The sequence below is a fragment of the Bos grunniens genome, chromosome 28 (assembly GCF_055505025.1).
Source record: "Bos grunniens cultivar Pamir isolate PY7600 chromosome 28, Bosgru_T2T1.0, whole genome shotgun sequence".
NCBI lineage: Eukaryota > Metazoa > Chordata > Mammalia > Artiodactyla > Bovidae > Bos > Bos grunniens.
Window position 1 is genome coordinate 30,817,888 of NC_141192.1, and position 26,288 is coordinate 30,844,175.

The 26,288-nt window shown below is 42.5% G+C and overlaps 2 protein-coding genes across 3 annotated transcripts in view; one reads left to right on the forward strand and one right to left on the reverse strand.

Annotated features, from left to right (window-relative positions):
• Positions 1-286: 286 nt before the first annotated feature.
• SLC16A9 (solute carrier family 16 member 9) overlaps positions 287-26,288 on the forward strand; it is an 83,925-nt gene continuing 57,923 nt past the window's right edge. Inside the window, exon 1 of one of the 2 annotated variants that reach the window (XM_086382448.1) lies at positions 287-916. The gene's annotated coding sequence lies outside the window, so the exon portion shown is untranslated. The remainder of the gene's footprint in view (positions 917-26,288) is intronic. The other variant, XM_086382450.1, reaches the window with a different exon arrangement.
• Positions 24,580-25,327, reverse strand: LOC147343083 (centromere protein W). Its single transcript, XM_086382452.1, has one exon. It carries the CDS (start codon positions 24,989-24,991, stop codon positions 24,725-24,727), a length of 267 nt encoding a protein of 88 aa, XP_086238578.1. The 5' UTR covers positions 24,992-25,327; the 3' UTR covers positions 24,580-24,724.

Consider the following 26,288-nt stretch of genomic DNA (forward strand, 5'->3'; position numbering starts at 1 on the left):
CTTCAGCACACTTTGTGCACTACGGGGGCGCCCCCCTTTTCCTTGGAACTGTCACAAAGGACAGCACTTGGCATCCTCACTCCTCACTGCCCAGGAGCACCGACTCCTCAAAGTTCTGGTGCCCGTTTCTCTGGGATCGCTGCCAGCTCCGGCTAGGAGGGCGCCCGGCGGCCCAGGAGCCTGGGAGACCCGGGGGGCACTCGCACTCATCTCCACACTCGGGCTCGCTCCAAGTGCGCACGGTCCGGACCCGCCGGCGCGAGCACGCGGTGGGCGGCGGGGGCGCAGCGGCGCCGGGGGACGCGCGAATGTGCGCACCGAGAGGGCGCCTGGCCGGCGGTGCCCAGCTCTCCCGCGGCTTCCGTGGCTCCGGGCCGGGCCGGGGCCGCGGCCCCCACACCGCCCTCCCTCCGCCCGGCCGCACTGGCCGGGCTGGGCGCCGCGAGAGCAAGAGCAGCGCCCCTACCGCCCGCTTTTCCACCTCCATCTCCTCTGCCTCCTCCTCCTTCCCCCAGCCACCCGCTCAGTCACAACCGGTTCAGACTGGCCAGGGTGCCCCGCAAAAGAGAGAGACCGGGGGGAAACCACGAGAAATAACTTCCCAAGGAGAAGGAGGGCGAGAAGGTGGAGCCCACTGGAGGGGCCGGCTCCCTCCCTCCATGTGGCCGCCGCCGCCGCTGCCGCGGGGCTCGGCGCGGGCAGAGGGCGGCGGCTCCCGGGGCAGCCTGTAGCGGGACGAATTGCCCAATACTCCGGCAGGGGCCGGGGCCGGGGCCGAGCCCCCGGATAAATAGCCTCCCGGCAGGCCCGGAGCTGCCGGGGAGAGCGGCGGCCGCGGTTCTCCCCGCACCACCCGCCTGGGCAGTGCGCCCTGTGCTGCGCCCCGGAGACGCCGCTCGCTGCGGCCGGTACCCAGGTAAAAAGCTGGAGCTCGCGGGGAGGGTCCGGGGGTCGGCGGTCCCCCGTCTGCCTCCCAGAGGCTAGGAGAAACTCTTCGGTCTCCGAGCGGCCGGAGGCGGCGGGGGCGACGCTGTCATCTGGGGCCAAGCAGCTCGGAGCCGGTTTCTTGTTTGGAGTGTGTGCGGGGGAGCTGAGAGCGTCTTCGGGGTGTTCGCGCCCACCGCGTGACAACTCCCAACCCTTTGGTAGGGTGCTGCCCTGCAGCGGGCCAGTTTCCCCAGCGCTCTGAGGGCGGTATTGTGCACGGAGTTGGACGGGAGAGAGGGAGAAAGGAGGTCCTGTGCCCTCGGATTGAGTTCGGGTTAGAGATCTGCGCCGGGACTGCTGGTGGCAGAGCAGGGTGGGAGTTGGGGGGGAAGCGACTCAGGTGAGCCCCTGTTTCCTAGGGGGCACGAGGCCTCCAAGTGCCCTGGTTGGGAGCTGGTGCACGCAGATGACCCCGGGAGGGTCTCACTGGGGCGCCCAAGGGTTCCAGGCGCGGCGCCAGCTTCAGCACCGCGGGGTCAGCTCGGGCGAGCGCAGGAGGCACGGGCGCCTCGGCCGCCTGGACACAGAGCCGGAACTTGCGAGGACCTGGTGTTTCACGCTCCATCTGTGGCTCACTCTAGGTAACCACCTCTAGCCTCAGGAGCTCCTAGAGGGTTCGGAGAGAAATAATAAACGCTTAAAAACTTGGTCATCAGAAGTAGATCAATGCTTCTTAGGTTGCCATGTCTAATCCAGCCCAAAGCAATCAATATATCCTGGAGGTAGGGTAGGATTTACACTAAATAGACATACTACTTACACAGTAAGTTATTTAATATCTTGTGTTTTTGGATCAGTGTCTTGGGTCACAGTTAGTTTGGATGTATTTTTTTTAATCTTGAATTATCTGGATAGTAGCTCAGGTTGCAGGTGAGTTCCTCCCAGCAAATCCTGTTAATTTGATATGTCCTAACAGTTTATCAGATTTGAGTTGGTTTCAGCTGTGAGAAATTGTTCTGGCTGGTTCAGGCAGAGGACTGAGGAAGCCCGACAAGATTCTGAAGTGAAAGCACCAATTATTCATTTCTAGGATCACACCTTCTTTTTAAATACCTTGTGGATCATAACAGGGTTATCCATGTCATTGCTAGAAAGAAATGTATTTCTTTTCAGGCCCTAGAAGTGGAAATTACATAATAAAAATTATTGCAATTTTGCAATAACTCATACTTGTAGCAGCACTGACTGCCCAAGAACACACTTCTCTGTTTCTTCCCTTTTGTGTGTGGGCAAGAGGGGGTAACAAGGACCCTTTTTCTCTGTGGGATGCCTATAGGGAAAGACAAAAGATACGCAGAGGTAGATCAGGACACTGGGAAGCCTTCTCTAGTTTCTGACTGAGACTCTGAAAAGATGGTGGTGATATGTGCATTGATTGGTGTCTGAATCTGTATCAAGGCAGAGCTTGGTGCTTTGGGTGTGGTTCTGGTCATAAAACTAGAGCAAGAGAATGACAATTAGATGTAGTTAGCTTTTCAAGCTTTATTTTCTCACCTGATATTTTGAGCCTGCAATTTTTTTAGTCTTTCTCTTGAGCGAGTCATTACTTGAACTTACTTCATACAATGCAATTGGGTATAGAAAGCCAGTGGGTAGGTACAAAAGAAACAGTGTCTTGCTTGCTTAATTATTGCTTTACGAGAAAGTATCACCTAATGACTTTAATTTTAATTAAAGTTGGCCAGAATGCATATATTTTGAGCTAGCTGGCCTTTTCTTTGGGAGGTTCTTTGTAGACATTCGAGTGTTCCCTGCAGATAATGAGCTTGAAGTGTGACTTAAAACTGAGTTCAAGGAAAGAACACATGACCGCTGCCTTCAAAGCATTTAGTCTGGTGGGAAAGATAGGCCTGTTTATAAATATCTATAATACATGATAGTAAAAATGTAGTCATATGGCAGTGACATCAATAGTGTATGACTGAATGGCAGAGAGGTTCATTCAGGGTTAAGAAATGAGAAAAGTTATGTGGTGGGTGTGGCATCTGAGCTAAGACTTGAAGAAGGAAGAGGATTTCCTTGATGCAAAGGAGGGCTGCTGGAACAAGCATGTTGCATGGAGGTGTGCAAGTCTGGTGTGTTCAAAGGTAGCAGAGCAGTTTGGAATGGCTGGAGTCTGGAATTTTAGAGAAGACTGGGAGGTAGAACGGGGCTAGATTATAGAGATGACAAGCCATGGTAAGAAATTAAAGTGTGATTGAACATTATTATTGTATTTATACTAACAGGGTTAACATCCTTCACTGTAGTTTATTCCTTGAAGTTCAATTTTGTGAGCTTCCCCTAATAAGTAAATGAACAAGATCTTAATAGCATTTACTTTCTATAAATGTGAAAAAGTAATGTGTTTTCAAGTAGATTTCAATGCTTTATTCAAATCCAACAATGATTTCCCCTGAATTTGCAATCTTGTGATACAACAACTTTTAGTTTGATTAAAACTTTGGATAGGAAAATACCCCCACTTTCGTGGGTCAATATGCAGAGTAAAGTCACTTTCTGTTCACTGTTTTGATTATTGACAGTAATAATAATTATTATTAATCTTTATTAAACATGACATATTAAGTGAGCTACATACCTTCTTTTATCTAGGGAGACATAATTTTAAACTTATTCTGAGAATTTCTTTTTGGCCTCATTGCACAGCATGTGGGATCTTAGTTCCCTGACCAGGGATCAGTCTGAAGCCCCTGGCATTGGAAGTGCAGAGTCTTAACCACTGGACCACCAGGGAAGTCACATTGATCTCTTGATCTTGAGAATTTTAATAAGGTCACTCACCTAAGTAAATGGTAGAACCAGGTATTGAACCCAGGAAGTTTGTCTTGATAGCCCATTCTTTGGGCAGGGGCATAATATATGTTAACTGTTATTCACAGTAATTAGAAATTGGGCCTGCTACCTGTAGGAGAAGTTTTTCTCTGTTTTTCCTTTGCATCCTCATTTCTATCATTTTAATTTTATTTTTTAATTTATATAATTGCCATATAAAATATTACTTTTAGGTGTACAACATGATGATTCTATATATATACTGCAAAATGGTGACACAGTAAGTTTAATTAACATGCACCACCGTAGTTCTAATTTCTTTATGTATCTGATGAGAACTTGAGGATTTCCCTGTAGCTCAAATGGTAAAGAATCTGCCTGCAAAGCAGGAGACCAGGGTTCAATCCCTGGGTCGGAAAGATCCTCCGGAGAAGGGAACGGCAATCCATTCCAGTATTCTCTCCTGGAGAATCCCATGGACAGAGAAGCCTGGTGGTCTACAATTCGTGGGGTTGAAAAGAGTCGGACACTAACACACACAACAGAATGAGAACTTTTAAAATTTACTCTTTTGGCTACTTTCAAATATATACCACAGTATGTTACAGTCACTATACTGTACATTATCTGATTATTTTTACTTTATAGGTTCAGTGATGACCCATATTTCAGTGTTTTAACACATCTTCAAACTTGTTTCTTAAATTAATCAGTCTATTTTGGGCTGTGCTGGGTCTTCATTGCTGCGTGGGCTTTCTCTAGTTGCAGCAAGCAGGGGCTACTCTCTCGCTGCAGGCTTCTCATTGTCCTGGCTTTTTTTTTTTTTTTTTTTTACTTATTGCAGAAAAATGGGCAACAGGGGCTTCAGTAGTTTCCGCTTCTCAGGCTCTAGGGTACAGGTTCAATAGTTGTGGCGCATGGGCTTAGTTGCTCCAAAGCATGTGAGATCTTCCAGGATCAGGGATCAAACCTGTGTCTCCTGCATTAGCAGGCAGATTCTTTACCTCTGAGCCACCAAGGAAGCCTCATCTTCAAACTATTATATGATCTTGTGCTTTTATGACCCACTCAAAAGAAACTCTTAAGCTCTTTGAGAAGAGATGGGATATGAGATGAGAAAAACTTTAGTGAATCTCACAGCCTTAAATACAAAGACGCAGTTCAGTTCAGCCGCTCAGTCGTGTCCGACTGTTTGTGACCCCATGAATCGCAGCATGCCAGGGCTCCCTGTCCATCACCAACTCCCTGAGTTCACTCAAATTCATGTTCATCGAGTTGGTGATGCCATCCAGCCATCTAATCCTCTGTCGTCCCCTTCTCCTCCTGCCCTTAATCCCTCCCAGCATCAGAGTCTTTTCCAATGAGTCAACTCTTCGCATGAGGTGGCCAAAGTACTGGAGTTTCAGCTTTAGCATCATTTCTTCCAAAGAAATCCCAGGGCTGTTCTCCTTCAGAATGGACTGGTTGGATCTCCTTGCAGTCCAAGGGACTCTCAAGAGTCTTCTCCAACACCACAGTTCAAAAGCATCAATTCTTCAGTGCTCAGCCTTCTTCACAGTCCAATTCTCACATCCATACATGACCACTGGAAAAACCATAGCCTTGACTGGACGGACCTTTGTTGGCAAAGTAATATCTCTGCTTTTCAATATACTATCTAGGATGGTCATAACTTTTCTTCCAAGGAGTAAGCGTCTTTTAATTTCATGGCTGCAGTCACCATCTGCAGTGATTTTGGAGCCCAGAAAAATAAAGTCTGACACTGTTTGCACTGTTTCCCCATCTATTTCCCATGAAGTGGTGGGACCGGATGCCATGATCTTCGTTTTCTGAATGTTGAGTTTTAAGCCAACTATTTTACTCTCCACTTTCACTTTCATCAAGAGGCTTTTGAGTTCCTCTTCACTTTCTGCCATAAGGGTGGTGTCATCTGCATATCTGAGGTTATTGATATTTCTCCCAACAATCTTGAATCCAGCTTGTGTTTCTTCCAGCCCAGCATTTCTCATGATGTACTCTGCATATAAGTTAAATAAGCAGGGTGACAATATACAGCCTTGCCATACTCCTTTTCCTATTTGGAACCAGTCTGTTGTTCCATGTCCAGTTCTAACTGTTGCTTCCTGACCTGCATACAGATTTCTCAAGAGGCAGGTCAGGTGGTCTGGTAGTCCCATCTCTTTCAGAATTTTCCACAGTTTATTGTGATCCACACAGTCAAAGGCTTTGGCATAGTCAATAAAGCAGAAGTAGATGTTTTTCTGGAACTCTCTTGCTTTTTCCATGATCCAGCGGATGTTGGCAATTTGATCTCTGGTTCCTCTGCCTTTTCTAAAACCAGCTTGAACAGAGGAAGAAATTGAGGAATTATTAAGATTAGGGGCAGTAAGTTCTCTAGATTCTCCCAGGGCTGACTGGCCTCTTAGAGCAGCAGACCAGGGTGGGAAGTGGGGAGGGCACAGGTGAAACTCCAAGGCAAGTCAGCCTTGGTCCTGTGAAAGGGTGAGGAGGGAGTGGAAGGAGCTGGGGAGAACATGCCCATTCATGAGGGCCGGAGCTACCCAGTTCCAGCCAATTGTTATGTAAGAACAAGAGCCCAGTGTTGCCAGATCTTCAAGAGAATCCAGAAATTCAGATTTTGATGGGAAAACATTGACAATTCATTCAACATGGCTAAAAATAAAAGAAAATAAGAATTGAGCAGGCCAAACAAAACACCTCTAGAGATCAGATTTGGCTTTTTTGCCACTAATTTGCTAGATGACTTCCAAGCTTTCTTCTGGTTTCAGACTTCCATGATCCTACACTCAGTCCATCTGATCTCTAACCCACTTCTTCTGTACTGACACATATTCCAGTACTCACCGGATCTAAAGCATGATAGCTTTGGAAGATCTCTTTGGTGAGTGCTGGACCATGATAGATTTATAAGGCCTTTAAGATCAAAGAATGCCCTTTTTCGATGGCCATGCTGTTGACATAATTCAGAGGCCCCGGCAGTTAATTGCTTGTGTTAATTATCCCTTTCAGGGACAGTTAGTTTGGTTTAATTCCGGGACCCAGAGCTGTTTCTCTAAATATTTTCCTTCCTGTTCTTTCTTCTCACTCAAACGTAAGAAGATAATGACAGCTGGAAAATAGATCCTGGTTTTCACTTGGACAAGGTGTATTTATAAGCTTAGTTTTTTCTTTTCTTTATTTTTTGCCATGCTACTCAGCTTGCAGGATCTTAGTTCCCTGATTAGGGATGGAACCCAGACCCCTGGTCTTGGAAGCTTGAAGTCCAAACCACTGGATCGCCAGGGAATTCCCAATAGGCTTGTCTTACAGTGCTTAGACAAATCTTCATCATCTTTACCTGAGCAAGAGTCTGCCCTGTAGTCTGTCTCTCTTCTTAATCTGGGGATGTTCTTCAATTGCAACAAGGTGAATAAGTTAAGAGTTTGGCTCTTATGTGTTAATATGGAAGTTTAGGGTTTTTTTTAAAAGCATATTTATATGGATCCCCAAAAATAAAAATGAGAACAAAAGTAGTGGACTTGCATGTGATTCCAATCTCCAGTTCTTTTGAATAACTCATTCCTGGGGGAACAGTACAGTTAAATTCTATAATATAATATTTTTAAAGCAGAGTTTCATGAATGTGATGAGCTAAGATGTATTCTTTGCTTTATGCTAATAAGCTGCTTTACAAACAAGTGGGCCAGCCTCTACCTGAAAAGCTCAGAGCAGATACTGACAACAGGAAGGAAGCATCTGAGTAAAAGAAGCCTGGCGTTTTCAGAGAAATCACAGACCTTACTGTGACTGAGCTGACAGAGAGGACCAGAGGAAGGCTGTCAGTGACAGTTGTGAGCCACACTTTGTCCTTGTCCCTGCTCCAGTGGTGAGTTGACCCTCCCTTGCACCTATGGGAGTTTGTCAGCCAATCCTGGATGTTTATCATTTAAAACAAACCTGCAAGAATCAGGTAATTGTCTGATCATTAAAGACATACCATCTGATCTTATACTGATAACAACTTTAAATTAAAAAAGTCGATTCTATGTTTACCCAAGTATTTGGCTAGCCTTTCAGGTTTAATGATGGAGGCAGGCTCTAAGCCCTTTGGAGGAAGGAACCAGATCCACCTTTGGTCCACAACACCTTCCAGATACATTCATTTTCTTCAAAATACATTCATTTTCTTCCAAATACACAAATACCTCCCAAATGTACTCAATTCTTTCTGTTGAATGAAAGCTGTATGGTTAATCATTTTGATATACAGGAGATTTAGGTCAGTAGGCTTTCTATGCATTCATTTATTCATTCATTTCATAAAGACCTGTTGAGCCTTTACTATGTGCCAAGCGCAATTCTTAGTGCTAGGGATGCAGGATAATCTTGTTGGTTACATACCTTAATGAATAATAACATATTGTGATAAATGTTGTAAGAACAAGATTGCCCAAATTATTGTGAAACCTTCGAGAAGGAATGACTAACTGTTGAAGGGTTTGGATGGCATCAAATAAGAGGAGACATTTAGGCTAAGTCAAGAATTGATGCTTTTGAACTGTGGTTTTGGAGAAGACTCTTGAGAGTCCCTTGGACTGCAAGGAGATCCCACCAGTCAATAAAGGAAATCAGTCCTTAATATTCATTGGAAGGACTGATGCTGAAACTGAAGGTCCAATACTTTGGCCCCATGATGTGAAGAGCTGACTCATTGGAAAAGACCCTGATGCTGGGAAAGATTAAAGGCAGGAGGAGAAGGGGATGACAGAGGACGAGATGGTTGGATGGCATCACTGACTCAATGGACATGAGTTTGAGCAAACTCTGGGAGATGGTGAAAGACAGGGAAGCCTGATGTGCTGCAGTCCATGGGGTTGCAAAGAGTTGGACACGCCTGAGCAACTGAACAACTTGAAGCAGGAGTTTCAGAAAGGATTACAGCCTCTCCAGCAGCTGGTGGGGAGTGAAGAGTCTAAGGCATGCAGAAGGAGAGGAGCATGGCTTAAGGGATGAATTGTGACAGTGGTTTAGAGAGCCCAGGTTTTGGTAATCCTGCAGAGGTAGTTGGGGCTGAATTGTTGCAAATCTTTAGGGAAAATAGAAAGAATCAGGTAGCTAGCTGGGTATTGAAAGATCTAAATACCAAATGTCATATGAACAAAATACATATTTGTAAAACCAGTTTTTATTTTTTATTTATAATTTTTTATAATTAAAAAATTTTATTTATATATTTTTGGTTATGCTGAGTCTTTGTTGCTGCACGGGCTTTTCTCTGCAACTATGCAGACAGCAGGGCTACTCTCTAATTGTGGTGTTCAGGCTTCTCACTGTGGTGGCTTCTCTCGTTGCAGAGTGCAAACTGTAGGGCACATGGGCTTCAGTAGCTCCAGCTCCCAGGCTCTAGAGCACAGGCTCGATAGTTATGGCACACAGGATTAGTTGCTCCATGAAATGTGAGATCTTCCCAGATCAGGAATTGAACCTGTGTCTCCTGCATTGGCAGGTGGCTTCTTTACCCCTGAGCCACCTGGGAAACCCTATTTATAATTTTTGGATCACACTGTTCATTGATGCCTGGCTTGAATCTCCATGAGGGCAGGAATAATCATCTTTGATTTTGTTTTGCACTTAAAAGTTAAACATCACAGTAAGGACATTTTTTTTCTCTGGATGCATAGAAGCCAGGAAACATTGAGTTGAAGAATGATTAGGAAATGAGAAAGTGAAGGGGAGGGAGGTACTCATTCAAGTTTTTCTAGAAAACCTTTAGAACATGCCACAACAGTAACAGTATTGGTAAACATTTGCTCTGTGCCAAGTATCAACGCCTAGTATTTCATAGAGATTATTTCGTATGTTCCTCATAAAATTCTATGACAAAGGAGTTCTTCCTATCCTATTTTCATTTTATAGATGAAGAAACTGAGGTTTTTTACCTTGCTTAAATTCACATGGCTAATGCTCTGCTATTAATTGTGGTCTAACCTCACCTAGGTACCCAGGTTGAACATGGACCCTTCTGGACTAGGGGCTTTCAGTGTTTTTGACTGTGACTCATAGTGAGATTTATTTTACAGCCTGACCCTGCCAGCAAACACAGGCGCACATGTAAACTGAAGCCAAGTCTCTCAAAGTAGTGCTCAACCCTTAGCAGCGTGCAGGAGGGCTTATATTTGCTACTGTAACCGATGTTATTCTAGTCTGAATTTCAGTTTTTTAAACATTGCTGCTCACGACCGATGATGTACTACAGAGTTTGGACCACACCCCTCTAGCCCGCTAGCTACTTTATGTTGCTCCCTGAACTATATAGCTTAATATCTTTTTCTATTAACATCAGCAAACATTTATTCAGTGCCTACTGTTTGCAGAGATGTGGAAGGAACATAAAGAACATATGGTATCCCTTAACCCCAAGGAATTTTCAGTGTAGTGAAGGGAAAGACAATTAATGGCTAATGATAAGGCAGACCAGCAAAAAAAAAAAAAAAGAAGAAGAGAGGGGCAAGCCATGTAGAATGGCTTGTGGAACATAGGGATAATGATGGATACTGGTGTGTGTGTGTGCTGCAAGAATGTTAAAAGACTTTTATGAAATAAATAGAAATGTCTTTGGTAAAGACTTTTAGGACTTAGGGCCAAAGGAGATCTGAAGACCACAGTATTCTATGTATTATTCTCAAAGGTCCTTGAAGTGGTCAAGCTATCGTTATTATTATGTAGACATTAGTTTGTCCACTATAAGCCCTTGAAGGATGCTAGCATGTCCAGTTATGTTAAAGAGTATCCATTAAAAAAAGTTTAAGATAACTTCCCAAAGTAAAAGAATGCAAACTTACGAACCATTTATGAACCTCCATTAGGTGATCAATCCTAGGGTTAAATGGAGAGAGAGAGCCTTAAGTAGAATCTAGCAAAAATTCTGTGGACATTGGAGGTAGAAGGAGGGTTATTAATACTTTTCTAATTTATCTTACGTAGATTAAAAAGATAACATCTGAAAATCCTGGCACTGTGTCTGATACATAGAAAGTGTTCCGTTTAGTTCAGTTCAGTCGCTCAGTCGTGTCCGACTCTTTGCGACCCCATGAATCGCAGCACGCCAGGTCTCCCTGTCCATCACCATCTCCTGGAGTTCACTCAAACTCACGTCCATCGAGTCGGTGATGCCATCCAGCCATCTCATCCTCTGTCATCCCCTTCTCCTCCTGCCCCCAATCCCTCCCAGCATCAGAGTCTTTTCCAATGAGTCAACTCTTCACATGAGGTGGCCAAAGTACAGGAGTTTCAGCTTCAGCATCAGTCCTTCCAATGAACACCCAGGACTGATCTCCTTTAGGATGGACTGGTTGGACCTCCTTGCAGTCTAAGGGGCTCTCAAGAGTCTTCTCCAACACCACAGTTCAAAAGCATCAATTCTTCAGTGCTCAGCTTTCTTTATAGTCCAACTCTCACATCCATACATGACCACAGGAAAAACCATAGCCTTGACTAGACGAACCTTTGTTGGCAAAGTAATGTCTCTGCTTTAGAATATGCTATCTAGACTGGTCATAACTTTCCTTCCAAGGAGTAAGCGTCTTTTAATTTCATGGCTGCAGTCACCATCTGCAGTGATTTTGGAGCCCAGAAAAATAAAAATAAAGTCTGACACTGTTTCCACTGTTTCCCCATCTATTTCCCATGAAGTGATGGGACCAGATGCCATGATCTTCGTTTTCTTAACGTTGAGCTTTAAGCCAACTTTTTTACTCTCCTCTTTCACTTTCATCAAGAGACTTTTCAGTTACTCTTCACTTTCTGCCATAAGGGTGGTGTCATCTGCATATCTGAGGTTATTGATATTTCTCCCGGCAATCTTGATTCCAGCTCGTGCTTCTTCCAGCCCAGCGTTTCTCATGATGTAGTCTGCATATAAGTTAAATAAGCAGGGTGGAAATATACAGTCTTGATGTACTCCTTTCCCTATTTGGAACCAGTCTGTTGTTCCATGTCCAGTTCTAACTGTTGCTTCCTTACCTGCATACAGGTTTCTCAAGAGGCAGATCAGGCGGTCTGGTATTCCCATCTCTTTCAGAATTTTCCACAGTTTATTGTGATCCACACAGTCAAAGGCTTTGGCATAGGCAATAAAGCAGAAATAGATGTTAGATCAGTTTAAATAACTAAAATCAGTCAAGTCTTTCAATTTAGGCTTGTCTGGCAAGAGGAGCAATTATGTAAGCTAGTGCAGTGGTCCACTCCTTTCTTTTAGAAGCTTCACATTGAGATCACCTGGAGCCCTTTAGCAATCTGGCCTCAAGCCCAGAGATCCTGTTTTCATGTGTCTAGAGAAGTCGCAGACATTGGTCATTTTTAAGCCCCTAAGGTACAGCCAGGTTTGAAATGAAAATTGTTAGTTGCTCAGTTGTGTCCGACTCTTTGCGACCCCATGGACTGTAGCCCACCAGGCTTCTCTGTTTTTGAGATTCTCCAGTCAAGAATACTGGAGTGGGTAGCTATTCCCTTCTCCAGGGGATCCTCCCGACCTGGGGATCAAACCCTGGTCTCCTGCACTGCAAGCAGATTCTTTACTGTCTGAGCCAACACAGCCAGGTTTGAAATCCCCTGAAAAGTATATGCTTTAATGATTAGAAACATGCTTGTGTGGAGATACAACCTTAAAATTGGGTCCTTTGTTTGCTTTTTTAATGCTCACAGAGTCATCACCTTTTCTTAAGAACTAGTTTAGAAAACAAGATCTTAGGTATCTTTATGGTCACACCTCACAGCTTTCAGGATGTTAGTTCCCGGACTAGGGACTGAACCCTCACCCTTGGCAGGGAAAGTATGGAATCCTCACCACTGAACAACCAGGGTGTCCTCAAGATCTTTGGTACATTTGAAGTCAGAAAGGGGTATCTTTGAACTGGGGAAGAGTAGAAAACTGGGTATGAAGACTGTCAAGGTGAACTTGACTTCCTGCAGTGCTCAGGAGACAAAGGAATTGATTTTGTCCTGTTATCTTTGAGGATACATCTTCACCTCCATTCTACCAACAAGTACCCTGGTAACTGGAGTAGCATGCGGCAAAGAGGTGTGCATAAGTTACATAGCTCCCTGAGTTGATAGGAAAAAGAAGGAAGGAAATGAAAGAAAGGAATGAAAGTAAGCCTCTCTTTGACTTCAGTGGCTCTTTGTTTTGTCTTCTTTGGGCTGTGGGTGATCTGATGGCTCTTTAGGACCTAAGAGCAGACTGTCATTGTCACTGGGGTCTTTCCTCACCGAGACTTCTCTCTTCCCTTTTTTTAAAAAAGTTTATTTTATTGAAGTATTGGTGATATAGAGTGTTGTGTTCCTTTCTGTTGTACAGCAAAGTGCTTCAATTATACATATATATCTATTTTAATTTTTATTTTTGTATTGGTCCATGGGGTCACAAAGAGTCGTACATGCTGAGCATGCACACACACACACACACACATACACACACTTATTTATTTTTGGCTGCACTGGATCTTTGTTGCGGTGCTCGAGCTTCTCATTGTTGTGGCTTCTCTTGTTGCAGAGCGTGGGCTCTAGGCACATGGGCTTCAACATTTGGGGCACAAAGGCTCAGTAGTTACAGCTCCCAGGCTCTAGAGCACAGGCTCAATAGTTGTGACACATGGGCTTAGTTGCTCCATGGCACGTGGGATCTTTCTGGATCAGGGATTGAACCTGTGTCTCCTACATTGGCAGCTGGATTCTTTACCACTGAGCCACCAGGGAAGCCCCTGCCTGGAGATTCTTGAAGCTGCTTTTCCCAGGTCTTTCCCTGCACTTGTAGTAGCAGGACGGCATTATGGGTGGTGAAGTGATGCTCTAGAGGCAGTGCACCCAGACTTGGCCATCTGGGACAGTGGGAGAGATGGGAAAAGATTCTTCCCTCTTCTATCTGGCAGTGTGTGTGTTTGCCCTCTCTGGAGCCGTCAGGGTGAAATTGCTCCTTCTCTGGCCAGAAACCAGCCAACAGGTTTTGGGCACTTGCCACATCAAAGGGTGGGATTAATAACGTTGCCACCGCCAGTGGGGACAGCGCCAGATGTCACAAGTGAAGAGGGAGCTTGCAACCATTCATTCCTTCTTTTTCCTTCTTCTACACTCCAGGGGGCTTTAGAAAAATGAAAGTCATGCTGTCCTGAGATGGTCCAATTATTCTGCTCTCTTGTTTGGTAAACTTTTGATTCTTTGGAGAGAGATGCTGACTTTTCTATAACTTTCAAGTCACTTAGGTGCATTAGCATGGTAGGCGTGTTTATTTATTTTTTGCATTGTTTGATATACTTTCTTATACCACGTTCTCTTCTTTTCATTAAAAAAAAAACAGATAAATGGATGTAATCATCTTTTAAATTTTTTATTATAGACAGTGATCCTCTTCTGCATTTTTTCTGCAAGCATTTATAGAAAATCAAGAAACTAACTTTTGCCATGGTTATCACTGCTGTAAGAATTTTTGCTTTTGTTTCTATTTGAAACCAACATAGACCTGATGATCAGTAGAGATTTAGGTGTGGGGCTGAGTAAGCTTTGTCTTTGACAGGGTAAATGACAGAATAGAGTCAAAGGACAGCCAAGTGCTGGATGCTGCATTGGGGTGGTGGGCTCCAGGCAGAGTTTCCACTTGCTCAGTTCACTATCGCCAACTGCTTATCTTCTTCTCTGTCTCCCTTACCTGTGTCTTTCTTCCACTGGGGTGGAAGATGGGACGGTTGGTCAGAAGGTGTTCTATCCTCTAGGACAGTGATGCTCAGCCTAGCTACACATTAGAGTGGCTGGAAGTGTTAGGCTCCACCCCAGAGCAGGCTGGTGGTGGGACCTGGCATCAGGGATATTTAAAAGCTTCCCAGATAGCTGCAGTCCATGGGGTCGCTGAGAGTCGGATACGACTGAGCGACTTCACTTTCACTTTTCACTTTGATGCATTGGAGAAGGAAATGGCAACCCACTCCAGTGTTCTTGCCTGGAGAATCCCAGGGATGGGGGAGCCTGGTGGGCTGCTGTCTATGGGGTCACACAGAGTTGGACACGACTGAAGTGACTTAGCAGCAGCAGCAGATGATTTTAGTGCAGTCATGGCCGAGAATCACTGTGGTTGGGCAGCAGTTTTCAAGGTGTATCTGTGGATAACCTGTATCAGAATCATTGGGTGGTTTTTTTTTTGGCTGCACTGCGAGGCTTGAAGGATCTTGGTCCCCTGTCCAGGAACTGAATCTGGGGCCATGGCATTGAAAGCTCTGAGTCCTAACACTGGAATGCTGGGAGTTCCCCATAGGGTGACTTTTTAAAAATGCAAATTCTGGAATTCCTAAACTTGAAACCAAATCAAGTTTTAACAGGAGTAAACACGGTTTTGAATCATTCCAAATGCAACCTGCCAGTATCCAGATCTTGGTTTCAAGGTCCTTAGTATTAAGAAATAACTAAAGATTAAGAAATAACTAAAGATCAAAAAGTCTTAGAAGCCCTAGAGTGAGAAATGATTCAGTAACTAGTTGATCTTGAATTCTGGTGTGAGTAACAAGGAACTACTTCTGAGAAAGTGGCTATCAAGTCCCCAGAAATCCTTTATAGGAATAAAATCATAGCTAATGCTTAGTAAAATGTTTTATTGTGTACCAGACACTGAGATTTGAACTTAAAATTTTTTTTATTGGAGTATAGTTGATTTACAATGTCGTGTTAGTTTCGGGTGTTCAGCAAGGTGGATCAGTTATACATATAGCTACTCTTTTTTTAGATACTGTTCCCATATAGGCTATTACAGAGTATTGAGTAGAGTTCCCTGTGCTATACAATAGGTCCTTATTTTTTATCTATTTTATATATAATACTGTCTATATGTCAATCCCAGTCTCCCAATTCATCCCTTCCCCTCTTCTCCCCATAACCTCAAGTTTATTTTCTACATCTGTAGCTCTATTTCCATTTTGTGGATAAGTTCATTTGTACTCTTTTTTAACATTCCGCATATAAGTCAACTTTGTACTTTAAACTCATTATTTACCATTTTCAGTTCAGTCACTCAGTTGTGTCCAACTCTTTGTGACCCCATGGACTGCAGCACGCCAGGCCTCCCTGTCCATCACCAACTCCCGGAGTTTACCCAAACTCATGTCCATTGAGTCAATGATGCCATCCAACCATCCCATCCTCTGTTGTCCCCTTCTCCTCCCGCCTTCATTCTTTCCCACCATCAGGGTTTTTTCAAATGAGTCAGTTCTTCAAATCAGGTGGCCAAAGTATTGGAGATTCAGCTTCAGCATTTTACAGATGGGGAAAACTGAGGCTCACAGACATTAAGTACTTAGCTCAAAAACATATGGTAAGTACTGTAGACTGGTTCAGAACCAGATATACATGTGATAACAAAGCTCATGTATGGCATCATGGATGACATCACCGATTTGAAGGACTTGAGTTTGAGCATGCTCCGGGAGTTGGTGGTGGACAGGGAAGCCTGGCGTGCTGCAGTCCATGGGGTCGTGAAGAGTTGAACGCGACTGAGCGACTGAGCTGAACTGAATAAAGCTCATGACCTTAACCATTCCTCAGTTCCTTCTGCTGTGCAACCAGATACTGGCAAAACCTCTCTTCCTCTCTACCCTGTCTTTATGGTGAAACTAAGAGGAAAAAAAGGAAGCTATCAAACAAGTGAAAGTATTGACTTGCTCCTTATCATTTTCTGTACATTCTTCTATACGTACACAAAGCAGCCAGGGATCACTGACGTTTACTTTAGAAGCCCTGAACCTACATTTTATTTTCATTGCTTAGATTCTTCTTTTATGATGTGTAGTCATTCCTGCACTTGAACTGGAGCTTTGTTACTGCTTTATTTGAGGAGCTACAATGCAAACAGAATAAGCAAAGCATAATCTCCTGATTTTATTGCCCTTGTTTAAATCTGTACCTAGGTTAGAAATCTGGGTGTGATCAGAAGTGAACTTGATGCTCTGACTTAGGAAGTGACCGTGTCTGCATTAGTTAAGTTACATGAAAGAATCATGACCTGGAGGGGTCATCACAGAAAAAAGAAATCTGTGTGTGTGTGTTGGGAGGTGTGTAGGAGGGGAGGGAACCTCACGTTTATGAAAGACCTTAAACAGATATTGTTGATTTTATCTCCAAATCAGGTCATAGAGCAGTCATTGGAACCATATGTGTGTTTATAGCATTAATAATTTGTCTTTATAAAGTCAACTTTACTGAGGTATACTTTATATACAATAAAATCCAACAGGTCTAAGCATACAGTATGATGAATTTTGAGAAATATTGCAAATATTGAGAAATAATGCAAACAGTTGGGGTTTGCATTAATTTTTTGACAGCTTTATTAAAACATAATTCACAAACCTTATGATTCACCTATTTAAAGTGTACAAGTTGATGGTTTTCAGTGTATTCACAGACATGTACCACTATCACTGTAATTAATTCTGAAATATTTTCATCAGCCCCCAAAAGAAACCTTATACCTGTCAGCAGTCATTTCTCTTTTTCTCCCGACTCTTTTAGTCCTAGGCAATGACTCACCTACTTTCTGTAGACTTGCCTGTTCTGGAAGGTTCATAGAAATGGGAACCATGTAATATGTAGTCTTTGGTGATTGGCTGCTTTCCCTTAGTTCTTAATACAGTGTTTTTAAGGTTCATACATGTTGTAGCATGTGTAATACTTCATTCCTTGCTGAATAATATCATTGTGTATGGAAATAGACTCACAGAAATGGAGAACTTGTGTTGCCAAGGGTAAGGGTGGGGAAGGGATGGATTGGGAGTTTGGGACTATCTGATGCAAACGATTATACACAGGATGGTAAGCAACAAGGTCCTATTGTATAGCATAGGGAACTATATTCAATACCCTGTAATAACAATAATGGCAAAGAGTATGAAAAAGAATTACACATATACAGAAATGCTTCATTGTAAAACACTTCATTGTACAACAGCAACACTTCATTGTCAACCAACGATACTTCAATAAAATGATTTTTTTTAAATTAAAGAATAAAACAACCTACCTCCTCAGTTAACTTGGAGACCAAAAGCTAAATACAATTTATAGTAAAGAAAAAATTCCATTGTGTAGATATACCACATTTTATTTATTATCAGTTGTTGGATATTCAGGTTGTTTCTACTTTTTTGGCTGATAGCATTGATTTCTTTTAGGATTTTTTTTATAAGGACCATTTTTAAAGCCTGTTGAATTTGTTACAATATTCTTCTGCTTTATGTTTTGGTTTTTTGGCCGCAAGGCATGTGGACTCTTAGCTCCTGACCAGGAATTGAACTCAGATTGTCTGCATTGGAAGATGAAGTCTGAATCACTAGACCATTAGGGAAGTCCCCTAGCACTGATTTTTAAAGAGTAAACCTTTAATAGATACCTTGATTTTTAAATCCTCATTTAGGCTTTTTTTCCTTCACTAATATGCCAGGAGTATAAAGTAGCTTGGACTTGCCAGGTGGTGCTTGTGTTGAAGAACCTGCCTGCCAGTGCAGGAGACACAAGAGACCTGGGTTCGATCCCTGGATTGGGAAAATCCCCCATGGCAACTCCCATATTCTTGTCTGGAGAATTCATGGATAGAGGAGCCCTGGTGGGCTATAGTCCATAGGGTCACAAAAAGTCAGATACAACTGAAGCGACTGAGCACACATGCAGGAAGTCCTCCCTTGACTACTGAGACAGTCTGATTAAGGTCGAAACAACTGGATTTACAGTTGTACTAAAATTCTTGCTTGGAGTTAATTCTCTTTTATAGCTATTAATACTGTGGAAAATGCATATAGAATTGTGCTGCTGCTACTGCTAAGTCACTTCAGTCGTGTCCAACTCTGTGCGACCCCATAGACTGCAGCCCACCAGGCTCCCCCATCCCTGGGATTCTCCAGGCAAGAACACTGGAGTGGGTTGCCATTTCCTTCTCCAATGCATGAAAGTGAAAAGTGAAAGTGAAGTCGCTCAGTCGTGAATGACTCTTAGCGACCCCACGGACTGCAGCCTATCAGGCTCTTCTGTCCATGGGATTTTCCAGGCAAGAGTACTGGAGTGGGGTGCCATTGCCCTCTCCATATAGAATTGTAGATATAGAAATATATATACATATGTATATATGTGCATGTGTGGGCTCAGTCTCTGAGTTGTGTTTGACTCTGTGACCCTATGGATTGTAGCCCGCCAGACTCCTCTGTCCATGGGATTCTCCAGGCAAGAATACTAGGGTGAGTTTCCATTTCCTCCTCTAGGGGATTTTTCTACCTAGGGATCGAACACATGTCTCCTTCGTCTTTTGCACTGCAGGCAGATTCTTTACTGCTGAGCCATCAGGGAAGCCCTAATATATATGTGCGTGTATCTGTATAAAATAAGGATAACTCATATGGTTTTACAAGGAGTTTTAAAGTTAATTTACGAAGACAACATGTAGTTTCTTTTTCTTTTAAAAAATAATATTGATATATAACAAATTATTTTACTTTAGAAATCATAAACTGTGCTGTTTATGAAATGTCACTGGTAAGTGTCAAAACTGATCCAACGACTATTACTTTTGAAGGACTAACATTGGTGTTCAGTTGGTTCAGTTCAGTTGCTCAGTCGTGTCCGACTCTTTGCAACCCCATGAATCACAGCACGCCAGGCCTCCCTGTCCATCACCAACTCCCGGAGTTCACTCAGACTCACGTCCATCGAGTCAGTGATGCCATCCAGCCATCTCATCCTCTGGCATCCCCTTCTCCTCCTGCCCCCAATCCCTCCCAGCATCAGTCCTTTCCAGTGAGTCAACTCTTCGCATGAGATGGCCAAAGTACTGGAGTTTCAGCTTTAGCATCACTCCTTCCAAAGAAATCCCAGGGCTGATCTCCTTTAGAATGGACTGGGTGGATCTCCTTGCAGTCCAAAGGACTCTCAAGAAGTCCAATTTCTCCAACACCACAGTTCAAAAGCATCGATTCTTCGGTGCTCAGCTTTCTTCACAGTCCAGCTCTCACATCCATACATGACCACTGGAAAAAGCATAGCCTTGACTAGACGGACCTTTGTTGGCAAAGTAATGTCTCTGCTTTTCAATATGCTATCTAGGTTGGTCATAACTTTTCTTCCAAGGAGTAAATGTCTTTTAATTTCATGGCTGCAGTCACCATCTGCAGTGATTTTGAAGCCCAAACATTGGTGTTAGGGTTATTCTATTCAAAAATATATAAATCAATACATAGGAAGTTTACGTTTTTGACCCAGAAGAAACTTACATTATTTTAAAGCTTTATGCTACTCATAAATTATCAAAAATCAGTCATAATAGTTTTGACACTCTTGTAACTGCAGATGTTACACTTCTCACCCCTAAAACACATCATAGAACTAAAGTGCTTGAGAAATAGGAAATGAAAGTAGATGTGAAATGATAGGAGAAGTCAAGAACTAGGTACAGGCATCATTACTTATACATCTTTTTAAAAAATTTTAGTTAATAAGACTTTTAAAAATGGAGACAGGGCAGAGATGATGAAGGACAGCGGAGCCTGGCATGCTGCAGTCCATGGGGTTGCAAAGAGTCGGACATGATGGAACAACTGAACTACAACAAATAGTTGATTTACAATGTTGTATTGGTTTCGGTTGTACAGAAAAGTGATTCAGTTTTATACTGTATATATAATATATATGTATAAAATGTATATATATACACACATAAATATGTATGGAGCATTCAGAGTCAACAAAAGAGTCTGAAATGCAGTGCTTGGGTACAATCTCAAAAACAACAGAATGATCTGGGTTCCTTTCCAAGGCAAACCATTCATCATCATAGTAATCCAAGTCTATGCCCCAACCAGTAATGCTGAAGAAGCTGAAGTTGAATGTCTCTATGAAGACCTACAGCACTTTCACCAACTAACACCAAAAAACAGATGTCCATTTCATCATAGGGGATTAGAATGCAAAAGTAGGAAGTCAAGAGATACCTGGAGTAAAAGGCAAGTTTGGCCTTGGACAAAATGAAGCATGACAAAGGCTAACAGAGTTTTGTCAAGAGAACACACTGGTCATTGCAAACACTCTCTCCCAACAACACAAGAAACAACTCTGCACATGGACATCACCAGATGGTCAATACCAAAATCAGATTGATTCTATTTTTGCAGCCAAAAATGGAGAAACTCTATACAGTCAGCAAAACACAAGACCCAGAGCTGACTGTAACTCTGACCTTGAGCTCCTTAGCAAAATTCAGGCTAAATTGAAGAAAGGAGAGAAAGCCACTGGGCCATTCAGGTATATTATACAGTGGAAGTGGCAAATAGATTCAAGGGATTAGATCTTGTAGACAGAGTGCCTGAAGAACTAGTCAGGAGGCAGTGACAAAAACCATCCCAAGGAAAAAGAAATGCAAGAAGGCAAAGTGGTTGTGTGAGGAGGCTTTACAAATAGCTGAGGGAAGAAGAGAAGTGGAAGGCAAGGGGGAAGAACTGAATGCAGAGTTCCAGAGAATAGCCAGGTGGGATAAGAAGGCCTTCTTAAAGGAACAGTGCAAAGAAATAGAGGAAAATAATAGAATGGAAAGACTAGAGATCTCTTCAAGAAAATTGGCAATATCAAGGAAGCATTTCATGTGAGGATGGTCATGATAAAGGACAGAAATGGTAAAGACTTAACAGAAGCTGAAGAGATTAAGAAGTGGCAGAAACACACTAAAGAACTATACAAAAAAGGTCTTAATGACCCAAATAACCATGATGGTGTGGTCATTCACCTACAGCCAGATATCCTGGAGTGTGAATGACGTCAGGTGGGTCTTAGGAAACATTACTACGAACCAAGCTAGTGGAAGTGATGGAATTCCAGCTGAGCTATTTCAAGTCCTTAAAAATGATGTGTTGAAGTGCTGCACTCAATATGCCAGCAAATTTGGAAGACTCAGCAGTGGCCACGGGACTGTAAAAGGTCAGTTTTCATTCCTGTCGCAAAGCAGGGCAATGCCAGAGAATGTTCCAGCTATTATTCTTAAGGAGACTGAAATAAAACCAGACCACCTTACCTGTCTCCTGAGAAACCTGTATTCAGGTCAAGAAGCAATGGTTAGAACCCCACATTGAACAACAGACTGGTTCAAAACTGGGAAAGGAGTATACATTAAGGCTGTATATTGTCACCCTGCTTATTTAACTTATATGCAGAGTACATCATGCGAAATGCCAGGCAGAATGAATCCCAAGCTGGAATCAAGATTGCCAGGAGAAATATCAACAACATCAGATATGCAGATGATATCTTTCTGATGTCTAAAAGTGAAAAGGAACTAAAGATCTTCTTGATGAAAGTGAAAAAGGAGATTGAAAAAGCTGGCTTAAAAGTCAGCATTCAAAAAATTAAGATGATGGCATCCAGTCCCATCGCTTCATGGCAAATTGATGGCGAAAAGTGGAAGCAGTGACAGATTTCATTTTCTTGGTTCAAAAATCACTTTGAATGATGACTGCAGCCATGAAATTAAAAGACACTTACTCTTTGAAAGGAAAACTATGACAAAGCTAGATAGCATGTGACAAAGCAGAGTCATCACTTTGCTGACAAAAGTCCATCTAGTCAAAGCTATGGTTTTTCCAGTAGTCTTGTATGGACGGAATGTTGGGCCATAAAGAAGGTTGAGCATGGAGGAATGGATGCTTTAGAACTGTGGTGCTGGAGAAGACTCTTGAGAGTCCCTTGGACAGCGAGGCGATCAAACCAAGCAATCCTAAAGGAAATCAACCCTGAATATTCATTGGAAGGAGTGATACTGAAGCTGAAGCTCCAATAGTTTGCCCAGTTGATGGGAACAGCCAGTGCATTGGAAAAGACCCTGTTGTTGGTAAAGATTGAAGGCAAAAAGGCAGAAAGATGAGATGTTTAGATAGCTTCACTGACTCTGTGGACATGAATTTGAGCAAACTCTGAGAGAGAGTGAAGGACAGGGTATCCTGATGTACTCCAGTCCATAGGGTCACAAAGAGTCGAACATGACTTAGTGACTGAACAACAACAATGAACTTTAGTATGTACAGTATTCTTGCCTGGAGAATTCCAAGGACGGGGAAGCCTGGTGGGCTGCCGTCTATGGGGTCTCACAGAGTTGGACACGACTGAAGCGACTTAGCAGCAGCAGCAGCAGCAGCAGTATATATTTCTTTGTCTGTATTTTAATAAGCATAATTCACAGTAATTCACAAAGAATTATTTGCTTACCTTCTTTTTTTATCACAGCACCCAAAGACTGATTTGTTTACCTACGATTTTACTAGAATTCCCAGTTCTCAGAATCCCTTTCTCCCAAACTGTGGTAGCAGGCAATAAATGATGTATGTTTGGGACAAAGGCACAGTGGGGAAAGAACAATATGAACACTAGAACAGCTCTGGCAGAGCAGGTCTGCTCTTGAGTTTATAAAACTTGTTACCTGTATTGGAGTCAGAACTAAAACACAATTTCTAGGAACTTCTAAAAATTTAATTCTTATTGGAGTATGGTTGCTTTACAATGTTGTGTGAATTTCTGCTTTGCAGCAAAATGAATCAGTTATACTCTAGGAGCTTTTGAATGTGTTTTCTTTTGACAGATAAAGATTCACATGTGATAAAATTCACCCACCTACTGTGTACTGTTGAATGGATCTTATTCAAGAGTTGTGCATACTATACCAAAATCTAATTTTAAAACATTTAAAAATAATTGTAGGACTACGCTGGTGGTTCAGTGGTTAAGACTCTGAGCCCCCACTGTAGGGGATGTGGGTTTGATCCCCGGTCAGGGAGGTTCCATATGACAAAAGGTTCGGCCAATGAATAAATAAAAATAATTGTAAAACATTTTTATCACTCCAAAGAAACCTTGTCCCTTTACCAGTCATTCTCCATTTCCACTCCTCAAACTTTTCCGGAGTGGCCACTGCCTTTGCATCCCCGCCAGCAACACGGGAGGCTGTCTGTGATCTACCTCCTTGCCCATCCTTTAGAGCTGCCCACATGACTGTGGCATTAACGTGACTGAGGAAAGGTCATGAAACCCAGGCTAATTCAGACTTTTGACACTCCTCACGGATGGATGCCTAGATGAAGATAAAATCAACCTGGAATAAACTGCTTTCCCCCAGGATGTAGCCCATGATTGTAGGCCCTCAATTAAAATAAAGTAATAATTCAGCACCACATAATTTGGTAGTGATTGAGATTCAAATAAAAATTTGCTGTTTTTGCCTACTTTTGTTCAAGTAAAAAATGTATCTAGGAATCCTTAGACAGATATTTAATGGTAACATTCAAAAAGGAGTTACTAGAGAAAAATTACTGAGGCAGCTATGACTGAAAATAAGACCAAACAGTTGTAAATCACTCTGTATTTGACAAAAATAGTGTAGAACATTTGTATACATTTCAGGGACAGGAAGCTTCTGTGTCAACATTAAGTGTTCATAAATGTCAAATACTCAATTCTGACATCCCATCCTATATCCAGGAGAATAGAAATTTTCAGCCAGTGTAGAGTTGAGGAAATAACAAAGACTTGGCATCACTTGAACAGAACTGAATGCCATCTAAGATGTTAGAGCTTAAAAGTTTTCCATGAGTGTAATGTAGACTTTCATCAACAGTCCTTTTCATTTTCTGAAGCAAATGTCTTGCAATTTACATAACTCTCCTTTTCCTTTAACAGAACAAATGATAACTTTAGGAGTACATGCTATCCTTTATACTAATGATAATCTAATTTTGTTGAATGGTGTGATTTTATTATGGTTCATTTTATTTATTGTTCTTCTTTTTTTTTTTTCAACTAGCCAATGTTTTAATACACAATATTAACTACTTTATAAAAAGTGCTTTCATGATCTGTTACCACCTAAAATAATACATCATACAATTTTCAAATATGTGTTCTTTGACTTCTAACCTCTGCTCTTCTTTAGAATTACCTTTGCTGCAGCCAGTACATGCTCCTTTTTAATGACTCCACACTTACTCCCACAAGCATTTATCCGTGACTCTTCTGCTAATCGATGAACAAAGAGTAAACAGTTCAGATGCACCAGTAGGTCGCTACTCGTCTCCAAACGAAGGTGAGGCTTCTGTCGTTTGAAAATGCGCTTTAGAAAGCCGCGAGGAGCCTTGCGCCTTATCATCTTCCTCTGCGAGACCGTGGTGGAGAGTGCCATTCTCACCCTCGAGTTTTGGCAGCAGCCGCCTCAACTTCCTGGGTCTTCCCTGCGCAGCACTGAAGCTCACGCCAGCGAGTACACCAAGAACCCCGACTCAGACGCTCCCACCATTGTTCTTCTTTCTTGTCCGAGGGAGGTTTATAATAATATGTGGGATAGATATATTTTTAAAGACCAACATTTTTTACTTTATCAGGCATTTTATTTAAATTTTAAAAAGTCATATAATTTTTAAGGATACTTTCCATTTACAGTTATTACAAAATATTGGTTATATTCCCTGTGGTGTACAGTACATCCCTGAGCTTATCTTACACCCAGTTGTTTGTACCTCCTCCCCACAACCCCTATATTGCCCTTCCTCCCCACTGCTGCTGCTGCTGCTGCTGCTAAGTTGCTTCAGTCGTGTCTGACTCTGTGCGATCCCATAGACGGCAGCCTACCAGGCTCCCCCGTCCCTGGGATTCTCCAGGCAAGAACACAGGAGTGGGTTGCCATTTCCTTCTCCAATGCATGAAAGTGAAAAGTGAAAGGGAAGTCGCTCAGTCATGTCTGACTCTTAGCGACCCCATGGACTGCAGCCTACCAGGCTCCTCCATCCATGGGATTCTCCAGGCAAGAGTCCTGCCCACTGATAAGCACTATTAAAAGTTCTCTGTAAGTCTGCTTCCTTTTGCTGGGTTCACTAGGTGTATTTTTTAGATTCACATGTAAGTGGTATCATATAGTATTTGCCTTTCTCTGTCTGACTTATTTCTCTAAAACATAACACCCTCCAGGTCTATTCATGTCACTGCAAATGGTAAAATTTGGCAGTTTTTTGTGGCTGGATAGTATCTCATTGTATACATACTCCACATCTTCTTTCTCCAATTATCTGTTGATGGACTCAATTAGATTACTTCCACACCTTGGCAATTGTGAGTAATGCTGCTCTGAACATTGGGATGCATGCATCTTTTCAAATTAGTGTTTTTGTCTTTTTTGGACATATACCCAGTAGTAGAAATGCTGGCTCATATGCTAATCTTATTTTTATTTTTTTGAGAAACCTCAATACTGTTTTCCACAGTGACTGCACCAATTTGTGTTCCCACCAACAATGTACAAGGTTTCCTTTCCTCCACATCCTTGTCAACATTGTTATTTGTGTTCTTTTGGATGACAGCTATTCTGACATAAGTGAGGTGATGTTTAATTGTGGTTTTGATTTGCATTTCCCTGATAATTAGCAATATTGAGCACCCCTTCATGTGCCTGTTGGCCATCTGTATTTCCTCTTTGGAAAAATATT

Excerpts from the sequence above, each read along its gene's own strand:
- LOC147343083 (XM_086382452.1), bottom strand. The coding sequence starts at position 24,991 with ATGGCACTCTCCACCACGGTCTCGCAGAGGAAGATGATAAGGCGCAAG.